General features: G+C 44.6%; 1 protein-coding gene across 5 annotated transcripts in view; it reads left to right on the plus strand.

The window, feature by feature from the left end:
- Window positions 1-20,029, plus strand: part of ARHGAP10 (Rho GTPase activating protein 10) — a 375,463-nt gene that overhangs the window by 94,376 nt on the left and 261,058 nt on the right. For all 5 annotated transcript variants that reach the window (XM_070386636.1, XM_070386634.1, XM_070386633.1 and 2 more), the window contains 2 exons: window positions 1,257-1,352; window positions 1,426-1,487. In XM_070386636.1, the coding sequence (XP_070242737.1) occupies window positions 1,257-1,352; window positions 1,426-1,487 (158 nt within the window). The remainder of the gene's footprint in view (window positions 1-1,256; window positions 1,353-1,425; window positions 1,488-20,029) is intronic.

Consider the following 20,029-nt stretch of genomic DNA (forward strand, 5'->3'; position numbering starts at 1 on the left):
TACAGTGACTAAAAAAGAGAAGCTTTTTGCTGCTACCATCTTACACCGTCTTATTAAAAACAGCCCTTAGTGTTCACGTCCAGTGCTTCGATTTCTTGTCCGTATTTATTTTTTGTGTAAGCGCTCTGATCAACAGTTATGGACTGGTGTTTTGCTTTTTCAACTTTTCTGTTTGCTTGACAGGAAGTGTTACTTTAACCCAGTCTGTCAGTATTCATTGTAGTGAGCCAGGAGCCGTACGTCAGGGAGCAGCAGCTTCTAAACCTTTGGAAGCAATCAAACCTTTGCTGTTGTACTAGCTGGGTGACTTAGTGCTAACATCTCCATGGTAAAATGGGGATAACCTTTATTCTCTCTTTAGAGCATTGAGAGAGGTTTAAAGAAATATGTATCCTGTAGTATCGTGTGTGGCCTGTAACATAACTGTTGAAAGTGAATGAAAGTGAAGTTGCTCGGTCGTGTCTGACTCTTTGCGACCCCATGGACTGTAGCCCTCCAGGCTCCTCCGTCCATGGGATTCTCCAGGCAAGAATACTGGAGTGGGTTGCCATTGCCTTCTCCAGGGATCTTCCCGACCCAGGGATTGAACCCAGGTCTCCCGCATTGCAGGCAGACTCTTTAACCTCTGAGCCAAACTGTTAGCCTGTTACAGAAGAAGAATTTTCCACTATTTTCTATGAATCACCAGTTTAGAAAGAAAAAATAGATGAGGCCCTATAGGTCTTTTGGAGAATGAATTCTTTCTGCCATTTAAGCTTGGCCTTTGGCTTACCTGGCTGCTGCTGTTTGCTTTGAAAGCTCTTTGAATCCTCTGGGTTCCTCCAGCCAGAGCTGGAGCATCAGTTCAGGGCATCTGGTGGGCTGACTGGGCTTTGAGATGTCTGTGTTTGAAATCTTGGCGCCTAGTTGGATGTCACCAAGCCTCGGGAGGTGCTCTCAGGTGCAGTGTGCCCCTAATGACGGCTGGAACTTGACTTGGCCCACGTTTTGACCTGAGTGAGTAGAGAACGGGAGACTGCTTTTGGGAGCAATATAAATATTTCTCCAGCAACTGCTCCATCCTAGAACATAGCAGACAAACTCCCTGGGCGTGCCCAGGTGGGATGCCGGGCCCCTTGGCTGAGGTGCTGGGTTGTGTCTCGTCACAGCTCATGTGGAGGACAGCTCCACAGCTCTGCCATCTGAGGAGGAATCAGTTCATGCTAAACTTTGACTGGAAGCAAGGACGCCCGTGGTCACTCCATCTTTCTTTCCAGGTCTCTCGGCAGCCCAGCGGAAGTTTGCGCACTCCCTAAGAGACTTCAAATTTGAGTTTATCGGTGATGCAGAGACTGACGATGAACGCTGCATAGGTACGTAAAGACGAGGTTTTCGTTGGCTTTCCTTTGCCTTGGCCATGAAATAATGATGCCTTTCTCCTTACAGATGCTTCCTTGCGTGAATTTTCTAATTTTTTGAAGAATCTGGAAGAGCAGAGGGAGATCATGGTGAGTGGTGGGGTGTTCATGAACACATCCGTCTTTAGATGGGGGGAAATCTGGGTGTAGAAGCTGGCTCTGGTGGAGGTTTTGGTGCATTTATCTGTGGATGAGTAGAACCTGGTAACGGAAAGAAGCCTGGGTGAGGTTTGGGGAGCCTGGATTTCTAGTACCCCAGTGGCGCCACTCATGGGGAGATCTTGGACAAATTTCTGAACCTCTTGACCAATGCTCTGTGTCTTCATCTGTAAAAAGGTGCTTTGAACTGTATCAACACTTCCTAGATTTTTGTTAGCCCTGGAGCAGTTGCATTGAAATCAAATCTCATGAAGAATCATCTTAACATATCAAGAAGACAAAAGCAGGAAACTTACGGAAGGACTTCTCTGGTGGTTTGGTGGTTAAGAATCCATCTGCTAATGCAGGGCACATGGCTTTGATCCCTGGTCTGGGAACTAAGATCCCACGTGTCTTGGGGCATCTAAGCCTTTGAGCTGCAACTGCTGAGCCCACGCCACAACTCCTGAGCTTGCGTACCCTAGACTGTGCGTGCTGCAACAAGAGAAACCACTGCAGTGAGAAACCCACACGCTGCAACTGGAGAGTGGCCCCTCCTCACCCCAGTTAGAGAAGGCTCATGTGCAGCAACAAAGAGCCAGTGCAGTCAAAATTTTCTTTTCTTAAAAAACCAACAAAAACAACAACAACTTATGGAGAGGCAGAGGGATAGCAGGGCAGTGTTGGAACTTGCCTCATTCGGTGGGTTTCTAGGCTGTGTGCAGAGGAAGAGAACTTGAGCCTGCGAGATTTTAAAGTCCCACTTTGCCTTGAAATACACTGTCCCAACAGGAGTAGTAATAGCTCCCCTCCGTGGAGTGCTCGCCATGTGCCCAGTGCTGTGCTGAGTGCATTGTGTGCATGATCTTACTTCACGTGAGTTCTGAGGGCGTTGAATAGTATTTACCAACATTTCTTAAACACTTGCATTTGTCTCCTGACATTCATTCACTCAACAGAGATTTACAGCAGAATCCCCACTAGATTGTGATACACTGTACTGTCACCAGTTTTTTCAGGCCTTAAAAAAAAGACAGGCTATTTTTTCTGTGTTCTCGAGAATGAGTACTTCCTAGAATTATGTTAAAGGGTAAGTGTATAAGCTGGAGGAGGAAGTGGCAACCCACTCCAGTATTCTTGCCTGGAGAATCCCATGGACAGAGGAGCCTGGCAGGCTACAGTCCTGGGGGTTGCAAAGAGTCAGATGTGACTGAGCGACTGGGCACGCACACGGCAGTGTATGAGTGAGTTCAGCTGTGGTGATAATGCTCCTGAACATGACAGCTAAGAGAATTGACCTTTACCCTGTGCCTGGTACTGGTCTAGGCTGTGTACCTGTTACTCAGTCCTTTAATTCTCATATCAGCCTTGTGATATAGACCCTGTGATTGCCCCCTGATTCACAGATGAGGAAACAGGTGCAGCACCTTGCCCAGGATCACGTGGTGGCTGAGGGCCGGAGTCAGGTCAGGGTAGAACCAGATACTCTGAACTGCCTGCCAGCTTCCTAGATGTTGCTGTCACAAGGCCAATTGCTGGTCGGGATTTTTAGCTGGTAGGATTGTAGTAGGAGAAGGAGGAGCAAAGTGCTGATTGTTTTTACCCCCAGTTGCACAACCAAATGTTGTTTATTTTTAAAACCTATTTTTATTAAAATTTTTTATTGGTGTATAGTTAATTTACAATATGGTATTAATTTCAAGTGTACATCAAAGTCAATCAGTTATACATACACAAATATATCTACTCTTTTTAAGATTCTTCTCCCATATAGGCCATTACAGAGTACTGAGTAGAGTTTTCGGTGCTTGCTATACGGGAGGTCCTTGTTAATCTATTTTATATACAGTAGAAAGCACTAATTTTTTACTTAAAATAACAACACCCATGGCCTCTAAAGGCTTTAATGTAATTCCCACTGCACCCTGAATTCTGAGATGATTTGTGTCTGTTGGAAATACTGAAGCGGGCACAAGAAGGTACTGTGTTTGCACTGGGTTCTTTTCTGGCACAAACTGACATATTCAGCTCTTATTAATATGCCCCTGTAGTCACTGATTTTTCAGTTCTTTAGAACAGTCTAAATGTCAGAGTGCATAAAAGTAGTGCCATGAAATCACCCTGTTAGGGCATGAAGTGGGTGTGGGTGTGGGCGTGTGGGTGGGGAAAGCGCATGTTCTTAGTTAACGTTAATAGTATCGGTTTTCTGTTCTCAACCCGCTTTGACCTTTAGTCCTATTTTCCTGGGATCCTGAGCATTCTGCATACGTGTTTGTTCTGCTTTTATGCTTCAGGTACTGTTGAGAGTCTGAGCACACAGAGGCAAACCAAGCCAAGTCCCAGCCCTCAGGGAGGTTACATTTTGGAAAGGAGAGGTGATAGACAAACTTATTGTCAAGTAGCAATAAGTGCTACAAGATAAAATTGAGGGGATTCCCCGGCAGTCCAGTGTTTAGGACTCTGTGCTCACTGCTGAGGGCCTGGGTTCAATTCCTGGTCTGGGAACTAAGAGCCCACAAGCCACCTGATGAGGCAAAAAAAAAAAAAAAAGAAAAACAAAATTGAGAAGGGCAAGGAGCCAGGGAGCACGTCGGGGCACCTTTACCTCTAGAGTGGCGTGGGAGGGAAGTCTTTGCGGTGGAGAACTGTGACAGCATCTTGGTACCCGGGGGAGGAGAACTTTAGGCAGAACGGCGCTGGAGTTTACCTCTACAGAAACACAGGGTGATATTCTGTAGCTGGTGCTCTGTATTCGTGGAGTTTGCCTTTGCAGATCAAAAATATTTGAAAAAAGATTCCGGCAAGTTCCAAAAAGTAAAACTTGCATTTTCTACATGCTGAAACTCTCTGTCTCCCGTATACATTGTAGTCACAGCTATTTACATAGCGTTTTCGTTAGGCCTTATTGTGCTTTTCAGATACTGTGTTTGTATTGCATGTTGGTGGTGACCTTAAGTTAAGCAAGTCTTTAGGCCCCATCTTCCCAATGACATTTGCTCCCTTTTTGACTCGGTCACATTTTGATAGTTCTTGTTAAAGTTCAAACTTTTTCATTGTTAACACATTTGTTGTGGCTGGCTGTGATCAGTGATCTTTGATGGCACTACGGCAAAGAGATCACGACTCACTGAAGGCTCAGATGATGGTTAGCATTTTATAGCAGTAAGATATTTCTAAATTAAGGTATGTACATTGCTTTTTAAAGATATGATGCTATTGCACACTCAGTGAACTGGTGGCTTAGATGGTAAAGAATCTGCCTACAATGTGGATGACCTAGGTTTGATCCCTGGGTTGGGAAGATTCCTGGAGAAGGAAATGGCAACCTGCCCAAGTATTCTTGCCTGGAGAATCCCATGGATGGAGGAGCCTGGTGGGCTACAGTCCATGGGGTCACAAAGAGTCGTACACGACTGAGCAACTAACACTTTCACTTCATATTAAAAACATAGCTGTGTATACTGGGAAATCACAAAATATGTGTGACTTGCTTTATTGCAACATTTGCTTTTTTACAGTTATCTGGAATTGACCCTGCAATTCCAGTCTGCTAAAATTGAACCTCTAAGGTCTGTCGGTTTGTATTATGTATTGCAAGTCATCTAGAGATGATTTCAAGTATATAGGAGGGTATGTATAGGTTATATGCAAGCATTATGCCATATTTATGTAGGGGACTTCAGCATCCTTGGATTTTGGTGTCCATGGCCATCCTTGAACAGTCCCCACTGGATTCTGAGGGACAACTGTACCTCTGGTTTCTGTGCCTTGAGATGAATTGGCAGGATTGTGGTCTTAGCTCCAGGCTGTCTGATAGAAAGTGTGGTTCTCAGAGCTGTTGGGAAGCTGACCTGTTGATTGAATCTTCAGCAGTGCCGGGGGTTGATTGGGCCTCTGTCTCAGGCAGGATGAGGGTGACAGGGCTGGGTTTCCAGCGTAGGGTAGAAGTAGGAACGGGATGGTGTCTGTATAAGGCCATGAACCTCAGAAAGGAATGGGACAGCATGTCACAACCCCTGTGTGGGGATGGCAGCTCCCAGACGGCAGGAAATGAACCAGAGCCAGGAAGCAGTGGAGGGTGGCTGCCACAGACCACGGAGTGCAGCGGGCACCTAATGCTTCCTTAAAGTTAGTATCTAAACTGTTTAGTCTGGAAAATTGTGAGCATGTGCAGATGGAGAACTAGAATTAAACTACACATCCTCAGTGGTCGCCTTCAGTGGGCACTGCCACACGGCCAGGCCTGTTTCTCCTGAACTCCTCACCACCCCACCCCCAGTATTTTGACAGAGAGTCCAGTATTATATTGTTTTATCATAACTCTCAAAGATAATACTCTTTTGAACCACAATATCCTTGGTCAAAGATGGGCTCGATAAAGGACAGAAATGGTATGGATCTGACAGAAATGGTATGGACCAGAAGATAAGAAGCAGTGGCAGGAATACACAGAAGAACTGTACAAAAAAGATCTTCACGACCCAGATAATCACGATGGTGTGATCACGCACCTAGAGCCAGACATCCTGGAATGTGAAGTCAAGTGGGCCTTAGGAAGCATCACTATGAACAAAGCTAGTAGAGGTGATGGCATTCCAGTTGAGCTATTTCAAATCCTGAAAGATGACGCTGTGAAAGTGCTGCACTCAATATGCCAGCAAATTTGGAAAACTCAGCAGTGGCCACAGGACTGGAAGAGGTCAGTTTTCATTCCAATCCTAAAGAAAGGCAATGCCAAAGAATGCTCAAACTACCGCACAATTGTATTCATCTCACACGCTAGTAAAATGATGCTCAGAATTCTCCAAGCCAGGCTTCAGCAATATGTGAACCGTGAACTTCCAGATGTTCAAACTGGTTTTAGAAAAGGCAGAGGTACCAGAGATCAAATTGCCAACATCTGCTGGATCATCGAAAAAGCAAAAGAGTTCCAGAAAAACATCTATTTCTGCTTTATTGACTATGCCAAAGCCTTTGACTGTGTGGATCACAATAAATTGGAAAAATCTGAAAGAGATGGGGATACCAGACCACCTGACCTGCCTCTTGAGAAACCTGTATGTAGGTCAGGAAGCAACAGTTAGAACTGGACATGGAACAACAGACTGGTTCCAAATAGGAAAAGGAGTACGTCAAGGCTGTATATTGTCATCCTGCTTATTTAACTTCTATGCAGAGTACATCATGAGAAAAGCTGGGCTGGAAGAAGCACAAGCTGGAATCAAGATTTTAGGGAGAAATATCAATAACCTCAGATATGCAGATGACACCACCCTTATGGCAGAAAGTGAAGAAGAACTAAAGAGCCTCTTGATGAAAGTAAAAGAAGAGAGTGAAAAAGTTGGCTTAAAGCTCAACATTCAGAAAACGAAGATCATGGCATCCAGTCCCATCACTTCATGGCAAATAGATGGGGAAATAGTGGGAATAGTGGCTGACTTTTTTTTTTTTGGGGGCTCCAGAATCACTGCAGATGGTGATTGCAGCCATGAAATTAAAAGACACTTGCTCTTTGGAAGGAAAGTTATGACCAACCTAGACAGCATATTAAAAAGCAGAGACATTACTTTGCCAACAGAGGTCCATCTAGTCTAGGCTATGGTTTTCCCAGTTGTCATGTATGGATGTGAGAGTTGAACTATAAAGAAAGCTGAGTGCCGAAGAATTGATGCTTTTGAACTGTGGTGTTGGAGAAGACTCTTAAGAGTCCCTTGGACAGCAAGGAAATCCAACCAGTCCATCCTAAAGGAGATTAGTCCTGGATGTTCATTGGAAGGATTGATGTTGAAGCTGAAACTCCAATACTTTGGCTACCTGATGCGAAGAACTGACTCATTTGAAAAGACCCTGGTGCTGGAAAAGATTGAGGACAGGAGGAGAAGGGGACGACAGAGGATGAGATGGTTGGATTGCATCACCGACTCAATGGACATGGGTTTAGGTGGACTCCGGGAGTTGGTGGTGGACAGGGAGGCCTGGTGTGCTGCAGTTCATGGGGTTGCAAAGAGTCGGACACGAATGAGCTACTGAACTGAACTGAATCTTTATCACACCTAAAAATAAACAGTAGTTCCTTGAGATTACAAAGAATTAGGCCATATTCATTTTCCCCCTGATACTCATTTACATTTTGTCTCTCCTATTACCTCCTTCCCATAACAGTTGGATTTGTTGGAATCTGGATCCAAAGACACTGCATTTGATTGATAAGTTTCTAAGTGCCATTTAATATATAGATTTTTCTTCTTCTCTTTCCCTCTTGACTGGAATTCCTGATATTGTTCCATTTGTTAATAGCACTACCACCTGAGTTATCAGTGAGTTATAATAATTAAATGAATGAATGTTAAAATCAATGGCACTTAACCCATGTTGGCATTATTTGGTGTTTCTGTCTAATCTTTATAGATAGTGGTTACTTGTTTTTTTAACCATGAAAATTGCATGGCATCATTATGGCTACTTTCGTTATATAACCTTTGATCGCTTAGTCAACAAAAAAACTTTGATGCTTTACCAGACTCCAGCCTGAAACTTTTGAGTAAGAAAAGATAGCTCCCTCAACAAGTGTCCAATGTGGTCTTGAGTAACTGTTAAAAAGTGAATTAAAATATATCATACTAAGTGCTAAACAGAAATACAGGGTGTAGTTGCCTGGAGGCGAGGAGTGGAGACTGTGCTTGCTGGGAAGGGCGTTATGAAAGAAGTGGTATTTGCACTGGAGTTTGTGGGGATAGAGACTTGGGGGTGAGGCTCTTTGTATAGTTTAACAAAGTCATACCTGCAAACACAATGACAAGGAAATTCAGGAGCTAAAATGGATGCCAGTACTTTCTGAGAACTTTGGAAAACTCTTGTTTTTCTTAAAATTGTTACAAAACAGCAGCATGTTAAAAGTCACATATTAAAAAAAAGAGCATGGAAAATGACTGCTGTAAAATAGAGGTAGACATACTCTGAAATTGGTTCCAAGAGTTTAACAAAATCTTCATGTCACTTAATCTTTAAAAGTGATTAGTCAGCAGATATGTAGAAAAGACGCTCAACGTCACTAATTATTAGAGAAATGCAAATCAAAACTTACAGTGAGGCATCATCTCATACTGAGCAGAATGGTCATCACCACAATATCTACAAATCAGTGTTGGAGAAGGTGTGGAGAAAAAGGAGCCGTCCTGCACGGTTGTTGAGAATGTAAAATGGTGTAGCCACTATGGAGAGCAATATGATGGTTCCTCAAACAAATAAAAATAGAGTTCCGATAAGATCCAGAGATCCTACTGCTGAGCATCTATCTGGACACAACTATGATTCAGAAAGGTATATGAACCCCTGTGTTCACACAGCACTGTTTGCAATAGACAAGACATGGAAGCAACCTAAATGTCCACTGATGAATGAATGGATAAAGAAGATGTGGTGTGTACACAAACACACACCCATACACTGGAATATAACTCAGCCATAAAGAAGAACAAAATAATGCCATTTGTGGCAACATGGATGGAAATAGAGGGTATCATGCTAAACGAAGTAAGTCAGAAAGAGACAAATATCAGTATGATTATCACTTACGTGTGGAATCTAAAACAGGACACAGATGAACCTGTCTATGAAGCAGAAACAGAGTCATGGACACCAGGCTTGTGGTTGCTGAGGGGAGTCGGGGGGAAGGATAGACTGGGAGTTTGGCATTAGCAGATGCAAACTCTTACATACAGACTGCATAAACAAGACCCTACTCTGTAGCACAGGAACTATATTCAATATCCTGAGATAAACCATAGTGGAGAAGAATATAAAAAAGAATATGTATGTATAACTGAATTACTTTTCTGTTCAGCAGAAATTAACAGTGTAAACCAATTGTACTTCAATTTTTTAAAAAGTGATGAATATTTCCTGGTGTCCTAAATTAAATGATGGTGTAGCATAATATGTAGATATTTACAATTAAGTCATTAATATAATCTGTATTTTAGAAGGCAAAGACTGGTGGCACATATTTTTTAAAAAGCTTTCCATCTCTGAAATAAATGTTAAAATATGTTTTGGGGCTTTAAGGGATAAAGACATGAGACTGGATGCTCAGCAATCAGGAATACATGCTTCTCTGTTTTGAGGCGCCAGGTATGTATGATCACATGCCTCATGTATGCCTCAGTGGGCTGGATATATGTATGTAGTTCGGCAAGCACTCTGTGTCAAGTGCCATCAAGACAAAGGCGTAGTTCTGAGCCTTGAGTGGTTAGTGCTGCACTGGGGAGATTGTCCAAAGTGTGCATTGTGGAAAGTTACTGGGGAATTCGGGGAAGGCGCTTTAGAGACATTGTTTCTGGTCTGAGTTGATATATTGGAGTTAGCCTGGGATGGAAAGATGGAAATGAAGCCTGTTTCTTTTCTGCTTTTTTTTTTTTAAACACTTACTTATTTGGCTGCAGTGGGTCTCAGTTGTGGCATACGGGATCTTTAGTTGCTGCATGTGGGATCTAGTTCCCTGACCAAGGATTGAGCCGGGCGCCCTGCATTGGGAGCGCAGAGTATTAGCCGTTGGACCACCAGGGAAATCCTCAGTTTCTTCCTTAAGGGAAAATGGATTGAATGTGGGGAAGAGGGAAGCTGTGTTTGCATATCCTCCCCCCACCAATGGTGTCCAGCTCTGTAGCCGTTAAAATGAAGTGTTAGAAAGTGGAGAGAATGCCAGTCTAGGAAGTCAGTGGTTCCCTCCATGCGTGAAAGTCAAATTTCTATGAACGGATGTGCCATGTCCTTGAAAAGGTCAATATTGCCCTTTTTCAGGACAGTGTTTCCAAGTGAGTAGTTTTTTCCTGATCATGTTGCCAACTGTTGAGGTGGAGAGCCAAGTCCACGGGATGCCTGTGTCACTTCCGTGCATGTCCCCCGAGAAAAGTCCTGTGTGGTGTTCCCCTGCCAGAATTCCGGACATGCTCTCCCTGGCGGGGCAGGACATGCCGTACTTATCTGCAGTGGGCAGCTGGCCAGGAATTTAGGGACGTTTAAAATAGTGCTGTTGTGTTGATGATGTTCTTTTGAAAGCCCTTCATGTTGTATTTACTTCTCTGCGTGAGTCCTGTCATCCTGCGTTTTTAATTTTTGTCCGTTGCTGTAAATCGGGAGTTTTCAGTGACGCTGAGTATATGGGAGTTCTGGTACATCAGGGCAGTTGCCTGAGGCCCAGAGGTGCAGGGAAGCTTGGGGAAGGCGGGCGTGTCTGGAGAGAGAAGTGAGAGCTTGCCCAGTGGTGTCCAGACGTAGGCGGGCATCTTGTCCCTCAGTTGCATCCTCTTCCCCCTTGAGCTGTCTCTGTGTACACAGACTCTTCAGGCTTTTGAGACCTCTTCCTTCCTTCCTTTCTGTTTTTTCTTCTCCATGTTCTTCCCCACCACAGATTTTACTCTTGTGAACCCACTGGGCCAGGAAGCACTTGCTGGGTGCTGGACCCTGAGCTTATGTCCTGATAAAGAAAGCACTGGGTTGAGTCTTGAAGGCTTTAGTTACTATTGGGTTGGCCAAAAAGTTAGTTTGGGTTTTTCTGTACGCTCTTACAGACCCAGTGGACTTTTTGTCTGACCCAGTAGTTTGGATGCTTCCAGGCAAGGCAGGATGGGTGTTCCCTCAACTCATTCTGATTTGCTTCACTCCTTTCTCATCATTCTTACCTAGTCTCAAGGATCTTCTGGAAGCATTTGGTTATGTGATTTCTGTATCTTTTGGGGGTTTTGACACTGATTTTTGTTTCAAACTTTCTATGACAATTTTAAAGTTTCAAAAATGCTTCATGGCGTTATTAAAATAATACATGTTGGTTGTGTGTGTGTGTTAGTCACTCAGTCGTATCTGAGTTCTCTGTGACCCCACAGGTTGTTGCCCATCAGGCTCCTCCATCCATGGAATTTTCCAGGCAAGAATACTAGAGTGGGTTGCCATTTCCTTCTCCAGGAGATCTTCCTGACCCAGGAATCAAACCCGGGTCTTCCGTGTTGCAGGCAGACTCTTTACTGATTGAGCCACTAGAGAAGCCCATGTGTGTTAACATGAACTAAGTAGCTTTTACCACTGGGGAGAAACTTCCGTGACATTCTGTCTTTAGTACCACCTTGGGTGGTGGTTCTCCAAGCTGGGTCGGTGGACCAGTAGCGGAACTGGGAACTTGTTTGGAAATGCAAACTTTCGGGCGCCTGTCCAGACCTACTGAATCAGGAACTCTGGGGTGGGGCACGTCAGGCTCTGTTTTAATAAGCCTCCAGGTTGTTGTGCAACATTTCTACAACTGCACCACTGGCCCCGGGTGCTCGTGAAAGCTCCACTGGCTTTCGTAGTCTTGGAGCCAGATCTGTCTGAAAGTTTTTGTTGTTGTTGAGTCTCTCAGTTGTGTCCCACTCTTCGTGACCCTATGAACTGCAGCAAGCCAGGCTTCCCTGCCCTTCACTATCTCCTGGAGCTTGCTCAAACTTATGTCCACTGAGTCGGTTGTGCCATCCAACCATCTCATCCTCTGTCACCCCCTTCTCCTCTGGTCTTTGATCTTTCCCAGCATCAGGGTCTTTTCCAGTGAGTCGGCTCTTCACATCAGATGGCCAAAGTATTGGAGTTTGAGCATCAGCCCTTCCGTTGAATATTCAGGACTGATTTCCTTTATGATTAACTGGTTTGATCTCCTTGCTGTCCATGGGACTCTCCAGAGTCTTCTCCAACACCACAGTCTGAAAGTTGGAGCCACTCTGAATTGCTTTTTGGTGACTTTGTGCCTCTCAGGAGGTTAAAGTAGTCTTTACGACCCTAAGTTTTCACTTGTCATTTCCAAAGTATTTTGAACTATATCTCATTTATTTTAATGGAGCAGATTTCTGCTGTTAGAAATTTTACGTATTTCTGTATTGGCATCAGGTCTTAGTTGCAGCTCGCGAGATCTCTGTTGCATCTTGTGGAATCTTCTGTTGAGGCACGTGGGCTTCGTAGTTGTGGTGCAGGGGCTTAGTTGCCCCTCGGCATGTAGGATCTGGTTCCCTGAGCAGGGATCTAACTCAAGTCTCCTGTAATGCAAGGTGGGTTCTTAACCACTGGACCACCAGGGAAGTCCCTCTGCTGTTAGGAATTACAGTGTTCTTTAGCTTGTGTTTAGTAATTGCTTCCGAATTCCTGTAAAGACATTACATGCCATTAGAAAAACTGCCTTTCATGTCATCTATTTATATTTTATACAGTATATCAAACCTAATTTAATTAGTTGTGTTACAGATAAATGACACATTTTTATGCAGCATTCCCTTGGCAGGCACAATTCAGGGGGGAGAGAATCCACCTTCAACTTATTTATGAAAACTTTTCTCTGTTCACTGTAAAAACTGTCAGTGATCTATATTTATGAAGAATTTTTCTCATAACTGACCTTTACAACTTGACAACAATGTTTTTCTGGGAAATCCGCTATAATTCAGCCGGACGCAGATGTCATGGTGAAGCTTGTTCTTCTGGAATGCACCTTTTGAGGCTTGGATTTTTTTCTGACCTAGAATCCTGTAGAGCCGGGGTCCCCAACCTCTGGATCTAATGCTGATGATCTGAGGTGGAGCTGAAGTCATAGTCAAAATAGAAACAAAATGTACAGGAGATGTAATGCGCTTGAACCATTCTGAAACGGCCCCTGCGACTTGCGTGTGGACACCCCGGGCGGGTGGCCGGGGCTCCTCCTGGGCCCTCTCGCGGGAAGCCTGGCCTCCTGACTCAGTGTCCTCACTCCTGGTGACTCAGGGTCATTTGTGGCCTTGCAGCCCTGTCATCGTCAGATGCTGCTTCCCTCTTGAAACTTGCGGTTCCTGAATTTCAGCTCCTTGGGCTTCTCCTCTGCTTCTGAGGAATCAGCCAGCTCTTGGGATAAACCACTTAGTACTGATGTGAAGGAGTAAAAAGCAGGCATGGACCCTTCCACTTGCCCCCCACCCCACCCCGCCACACACACACACAAACACACACTCGCTACACACATTCACCCCCAGCAGACACATACACACACACACACACACTCGCTACACACATTCACCCCCGACAGACACACACACACACACACACACACACTCGCTACACACATTCACCCCCGACAGACACACACACACACACTCGCTACACACATTCACCCCCGACAGACACACACACACACACACACACACACACACACACACTCACTCACTCACTCACTACACACATTCACCCCCGACAGACACACACACACACACACACACACTCGCTACACACATTCACCCCTGACAGACACACACACACACACACACAGACAGACACACACACACACACACACACTCGCTACACACACACACACACACTCGCTACACACATTCACCCCCAACAGGACCAGAAGGTAACCAGCCTGCTCAGTCAGCCGTCTCGTCCCCATTAGTGGGAATCAGTTCAGCTGCACCCATAGTTTCCTGAGGGAAAGACTTTGATTCAGGTCCTGTCGTGTAGCACTTCCGCAGTAAGGCTTTGGCTCCTAAAACAGAGATGAGGGAGAGCTTAGGGAAACTTAGGTGTTATCCCATCATTCCAAAAAAGGAAAGGAAACGGAAACTGGAAGAGGTGGAATGATTTGACTTGGGCTTCCTGGTGGCTCACACGGTTAAGAATCCGCCTGCAATGCCTCAGACTCAGGTTCGATCCCAGGGTCAGAAAGATTTCCCCTGGAGAAGGGAATGGCAACCCACTCCAGTATTCTTGCCTGGAGAATTCCATGGAATGACTTGACTTATATCACAAAGTAAGTTGGTGACAGAGATGCAAAGAGAATCTTTATCCTATCTTCTGGTAGTCCAGTGACAGTGTTCCTTGCCTTTAGCTCCTCATAAGATTGAACACCCCCACCTCCGCCTTTGAATATGGGTCAGATGTATGTGTATTCTTACAGCTGCTGCCCGCCCCCAGGCAGCAGTCAGGAAGAAACGTGACTTTGGTTGTTACCTGGCCTGTTTGGACAAGAGTAACCTCTCACTATTTCAGTCAACGGACCACTTAAGGACCGCTGAAAGAAGAAATATAAATTCTGCTGGTGGTTGGAACACCATTGAGGCCTTCTGGGTGGGTCAGGGAAGTGCCAGTATTATTACCTAAAGATCGCGTGCCATCATTTTGAAAGAAAATCTGGGTACCATAGTGGAGCACTCCTTAAAGAAATGATTCAGCTGTGAGACTCCTGATGGCACAGAAGGAAAAAAAAATACATGGGGAAAACCAGATATTGGTGACTGAACTGAAACTGACTGAGAAGAGTTGGATTCTGAAGAAGCTTTAGAAATATCTGTGATATATTTTGCCTTTTGTTGTTTTAAAAATGTATGCCCAAAAAGGGAACATGAGGGGCTTCCCTGTGGTTCAGTGGTTAAGACTTCCATGTAGAAGGTGCAGGTTCGACCCCTGGTTGGGGAACTAAGCTCCTGTATGCCTCACGGCCAAAAAAACAAAAACATAAAACAGAAGCAATATTATAACAAACTGAATAGAGACTTTAAAAATGGGCCATGTCAAAAAAAAAATCTTAAAAAGATGTATTATAAAAACATATTGACTCCCAAAGATCATTTTCAGTAAATATAAAAGTTCTTAGGGTTGATAGTGAATGATGTTACTAGCAGCATTTTTTTAATAGTATGGGAAAATATGGAGTGTCTTAGTTTTAGTGGCTTGTTAGATTTAATGAAACACAGTAGTACCGTGGTGGTGGGGACTGTTAGAGGCCCAGGGGAGAACCACTGGGAAGTGTAGTGGAAGGAATATGGAATTGGAAGCAATGGAAGACATGATCTCCCGTTGCAGGAAGTGGAATCCTCCCCTGGGCCTCATTGCTGCGAGGTTCCATCGCTGCATTAGCGCGGAGACCAGGGTTCCCACGTCTGCCCCCAGCCTGTGAATGAGCAGAGCAGAGATACGAAAGCAGGCTTATTCCTGGAGACTGGAGTCCTCTGGCAGGCAGCCAGGGCTCGAGGAGTCCCTGATGGTCTAGTCGAACTTTTTCTAGAACTGCACTGCAGTCTAACATACACCCACCCCACGTTTCTTCCTTCCTTGACTCCTTTCCCTCGGGCCAGACATTCATGGATATCTGATGACTTCCAGCCTCCCCTGTCTCCTTCTCCTTTTCTCTCATAAACATTTCTCAAATATCTTGTCTTTCTAATCCTGTCTTGGTGTCTGCTTTTTAGAAGACCTGGTCTAATACAGACACAGACTGTTCTGAAGGAGAGAGAATGTGTCCATATGTTGCAAGAAGGGGGGCCCCGTCCAGAACCTGAGAATGGTTTAACACTGAGAATGGTTCTTGTTTAACACTCAGAAGTGAATTATTGAAGACACCCATACTGGCAAAGCAAGAGACTTTATTGGCACGGGCGCCCAGGTGGAGAGCAGCAGGGTCAAGGAACCCAGGAGGATGGCTCTGCCACGTGGCTCCCAGTCTTGGGTTTTATAGTGATGGGATTAGTTTCCAAGTTGTCTCCGGTCAATCATTCTGACACAGGGTCCTTCCTGGTGCTGCGGGCTTCACTCAGGCAAGATGGGTTCCACAGAGGAGGATTCTGGGAGGACATGCAGACTGGCATCTCCTGTGGCTTTTTACCTTTCCTGAACTCTTCCAGCTGGTGGGGGCTTGTTAGTTCCACGTTCCTTACCAGGAACTCCTGTTGCAAATGGTCACAATGGTGCCTGGCCAGGGTGGGCGGCTTCAGTTAGTGTTTCCCTTAACACATATAGGAAACTCAACTTGGTCATTCGTGGCAACTTTATCACCAGCAGCAGGAAATTGATCCAGAAATGCTGTTCTCTATATTATATGATTTTGTGAGAGAATCTTGCTTTGTAAAACAAACACGTTTGAATGCCATTATGAGCTTGGCAGAGTTCTAGCACCTGAGGATACAGAGAGAACCTAGGCCCTATTCCAGGATGAGGTGCTTAGCTCGTGGCTACGCAGCAGAGAATGAGTTATCAAGGGCCCTGCTGCCCCAGGCCTCACAGAAGGGGTGGACAGCTCACCTCTTTGTCATTGGTCAAAAGTGTAGGTGCTCTTTTCTGACTAGTTCTCCTTCCTACTTCTCTCTCTCTCTCTGTCATATTTTCTTTATTCAGCAATTTATTGTCTCCTTGTTCATGACGTTCCATTTCTAGCCATACCACAGAGTTATACTGTTTCCTCAGAAATTAACATTTTCTTATTTACAGTTAAAAAAAAATCCCTCTAATTTTTTCAAGATACTTTTACAGCTTTCTGACAGGTTTAACTTTGACTCCTGTGGCATTTTATTCCTTCTCATGATGTTCTGCCCAAGTATTTATTTTGTCTGAAAAATAGAAGCCAGGTTTTTGTGGTCCCTCAGGCACAGAGGGAATGAGGTTCAAGGCTAAACATCCACACACCCCTATTAGGCTGTGCTCAGTCGCTGAGTCGTGTCCTGCCCTTTGAGACCCCGTGGGCTACAGCCCGCCAGGCTCCTCTATCCACAGAATTTTCCAGGCAGGGACACTGGAGTGGGTTGCCATATCCTCCTCCAGGGGCTCTTCCAGACCCAGGGATCAAACACACATCTCCTGTGTATCCTGCTTTGCAGGTGAATTTTTTTTTACTGCTGTGCCACTGGAGTAGCCCCTTATTAGGTAAAACCCAATAGCTTTTGTTAGAAGATTCTTGATTTTTCCTAAGTATGAAAAGCAAACAAAAAATAAACACTAAAAAACCTTTCCTGTTTGACTTAAACAATCTGAATAAAATTGGTACTTTTATTTTGGTTAACACCCTTCAAAATTGATGCTTCCCTCCCCCCACCCCCAAGCAGTCCCCAAACAAACACTAAGATATTTGTTTTTAGAAAATAGGCATTAAGTGCATCTTAAAATTTTGTCATAAAATGACTCAACTTCTTTTTTGAGAGCAAAAGTGAAAGTCGCTCAATTGTGTCCAACTCTTTGTGACCCCATGGACTATGCAGTCCATGGAATTCTCTAGGCAAGAATACTGGAGTGAGTAGCCTTTCCCTTCTCCAGGGAATCTTCCCAACCCAGGAATTGAACCTAGGTCTCCCCCATTGCAGGCGTATTCTGTACTAACTGAGCTATCAGGGAAGGCCCTTTCGAGGGTGAGGTGGCCAAACATCAGGGGCACTAACGCAGAGCAGAAGTGGTCAGACCTTGAGCTCAAACCCTCTAGCTTTGTTAAGTTTCAAGCTGTTTAGAATTAGGACTGAAAGTTGAAGAACTTTTATTCTTGAATTGTCTGAATAAAAGCACAAGCGTGGTAACTAAAGTCATGCATTTGGAATATATATCAATGTTTTACAAATTATGGTTCCTAGGCTTTTAAGTGAAATTGCCGTGGTCTGAAAGAATCAGACATTGAAGGAACCATCTCATATTAATTGGCTTCTCATTTTCAGGTCCAAACCCTACAGAATTAATGTGCAGACCCTCTGCACCTATGTCCCAATTAGAGCTTATTTTACAGGTCCATTAAAATGCTCTCCAATTCTTAGCTGGTGAGTTTGAGCTATTACCACTAGAAAATTTAATTTCATGTTTTCCCATTAATTCTTTTTTCTGACCAGGAGGGATTAAGTTAGCTTGTACTGTGCTTAGAAATAAAATAACATCCAAGGATTTATTTATTTTGAAGTTTAAAATTGCTTCTAGCATGATATCCTCTTCCTTTTTAACTTAACAGTATTAAGTAGGCAGAGAGCAAGTAATGTCCTTCTGTATTGTTGAGAATACACAGGTAACAAAAGAAAATTGTTTTTCCTGTGGTCTAAAAACAGAACTAGATAGCATATTAAAAACCAGAGATATTACTTTGCCAACAAAGGTCCTTCTAGTCAAGGCTATGGTTTTTCCAGTGGTCATGTATGGATGTGAGAGTTGGACTGTGAAGAAGGCTGAGCGCCGAAGAATTGATGCTTTTGAACTGTGGTGTTGGAGAAGACTCTTGCGAATCCCTTGGACTGCAAGGAGGTCCAACCAGTCCATCCTAAAGGAAATCAGTCCTGAATATTCATTGGAAGGACTGATGTTGAAGCTGAAAGTCCAGTACTATGGCCACCTCATGCAAAGAGTTGACTCATTTGAAAAGACCCTGATGCTGGGAGGAATTGGGGGCAGAAGGAGAAGGGGATGATAGAGGATGAGATGGCTGGATGGCATCACTGACTTGGTGGATGTGAGTTTGGGTGAGCTCCAGGAGTTGGTGATGGACAGGGAGGCCTGGCGTGCTGTGATTCATGGGGTCTCAAAGAGTTGGACACGACTGAGCGACTGAACTGAACTGAAAAACAGAACTAGTTAGCTCAGAGCCTAAGTGAGGAAATGCTGGCCTCGTATTTATCTCTGTGGCAGGACTCTTAGCAAAACCAGCTGTGAAACTTCATCATTTTTTGCCAACATTAGAGCCTTAAAAAAAAAAAGGGCGGGGGGGAGGACTTTAGTGTTCATTTAAATTTTCCCTTTAAGATTTGAGCCTTAATTGATAGGGGGAAGGTACAGTACAGGGAGAGACTGGCTAGAGGGAGAAAGAGGAAGCGAAGGAGCATGTGGATGGGGAGTAATCTAATTAATTAAAAGAGAATTGGTTTAATCAGGAGAAAAATCTTGTTTTGGAATATGGAGAAGGATAGCACTGAAAGCAGTTGGACAAGATGGTTTCAGGTTCTGAACTTTAAAAAAAATATTAGTCTAGATTCTCACTTTCTTGGTCTAGCTTTTCTGAACAGAAAGGAGGTTCATTGTTTGTTTATTTGGCTGCCTTGGGTCTTAGCTGTGGCACACGGGGTCTTCATTGCATCACGAGGGATCTTTTGTTGCAGCACTTGGACTCTGTAGTTGGGGCATTCGGGCTGAGTAGTTGTGCTGTGCAGCCCTTAGTTGCTCCATGACCTGTGGGATCTTAGTTCTCTTAGTTCCCTGACCAGGGATTGAACCCTCATCCCCTGCATTGCAAGGTGACTTCTTATCCAGTAGACCACCAGAAAGGGAGTTTATTAAAGAATAGTAGTAGCTTGCAGTATCTTTTTGGGAACTGGGAATGATGCTGAGGGTTGTAGCACAGAGTTGGGCTTGGAGACGGCCGCTGTTGCCACCACATGATGAGTGCACCAGCAAAACCACTGCCCCTGGTGGCTGTTGGTGGAACTGCTGCGCCTGGGAAAGAGGCGTTGCTCCCACCACCAGGACTTGGTTTCTCAAGTACTGTTGCTCAGATGCTCAGTCGTGTCTGATTCTTTGCGACCGCGTGGACTGTAGCCTGCCAGGCTCCTCTGTCCATGGGATTTTCCAGGCAAGAATACTGGAGTGGGTTGCCATTTCTTCCTTCAGGGGATCTTCCCAACCCAGGGATTGTGCTAGTTTCCAAATCAAATTCTTGAGTGGGGGTCACTGAGTAGTGGAACTCTGGCCGGGCGCCAGGACCTCACGCAAGATAGCAGGGAAAG

This window comes from Bos mutus, chromosome 17 (genome assembly GCF_027580195.1).
Source record: "Bos mutus isolate GX-2022 chromosome 17, NWIPB_WYAK_1.1, whole genome shotgun sequence".
NCBI classification, from domain to species: domain Eukaryota; kingdom Metazoa; phylum Chordata; class Mammalia; order Artiodactyla; family Bovidae; genus Bos; species Bos mutus.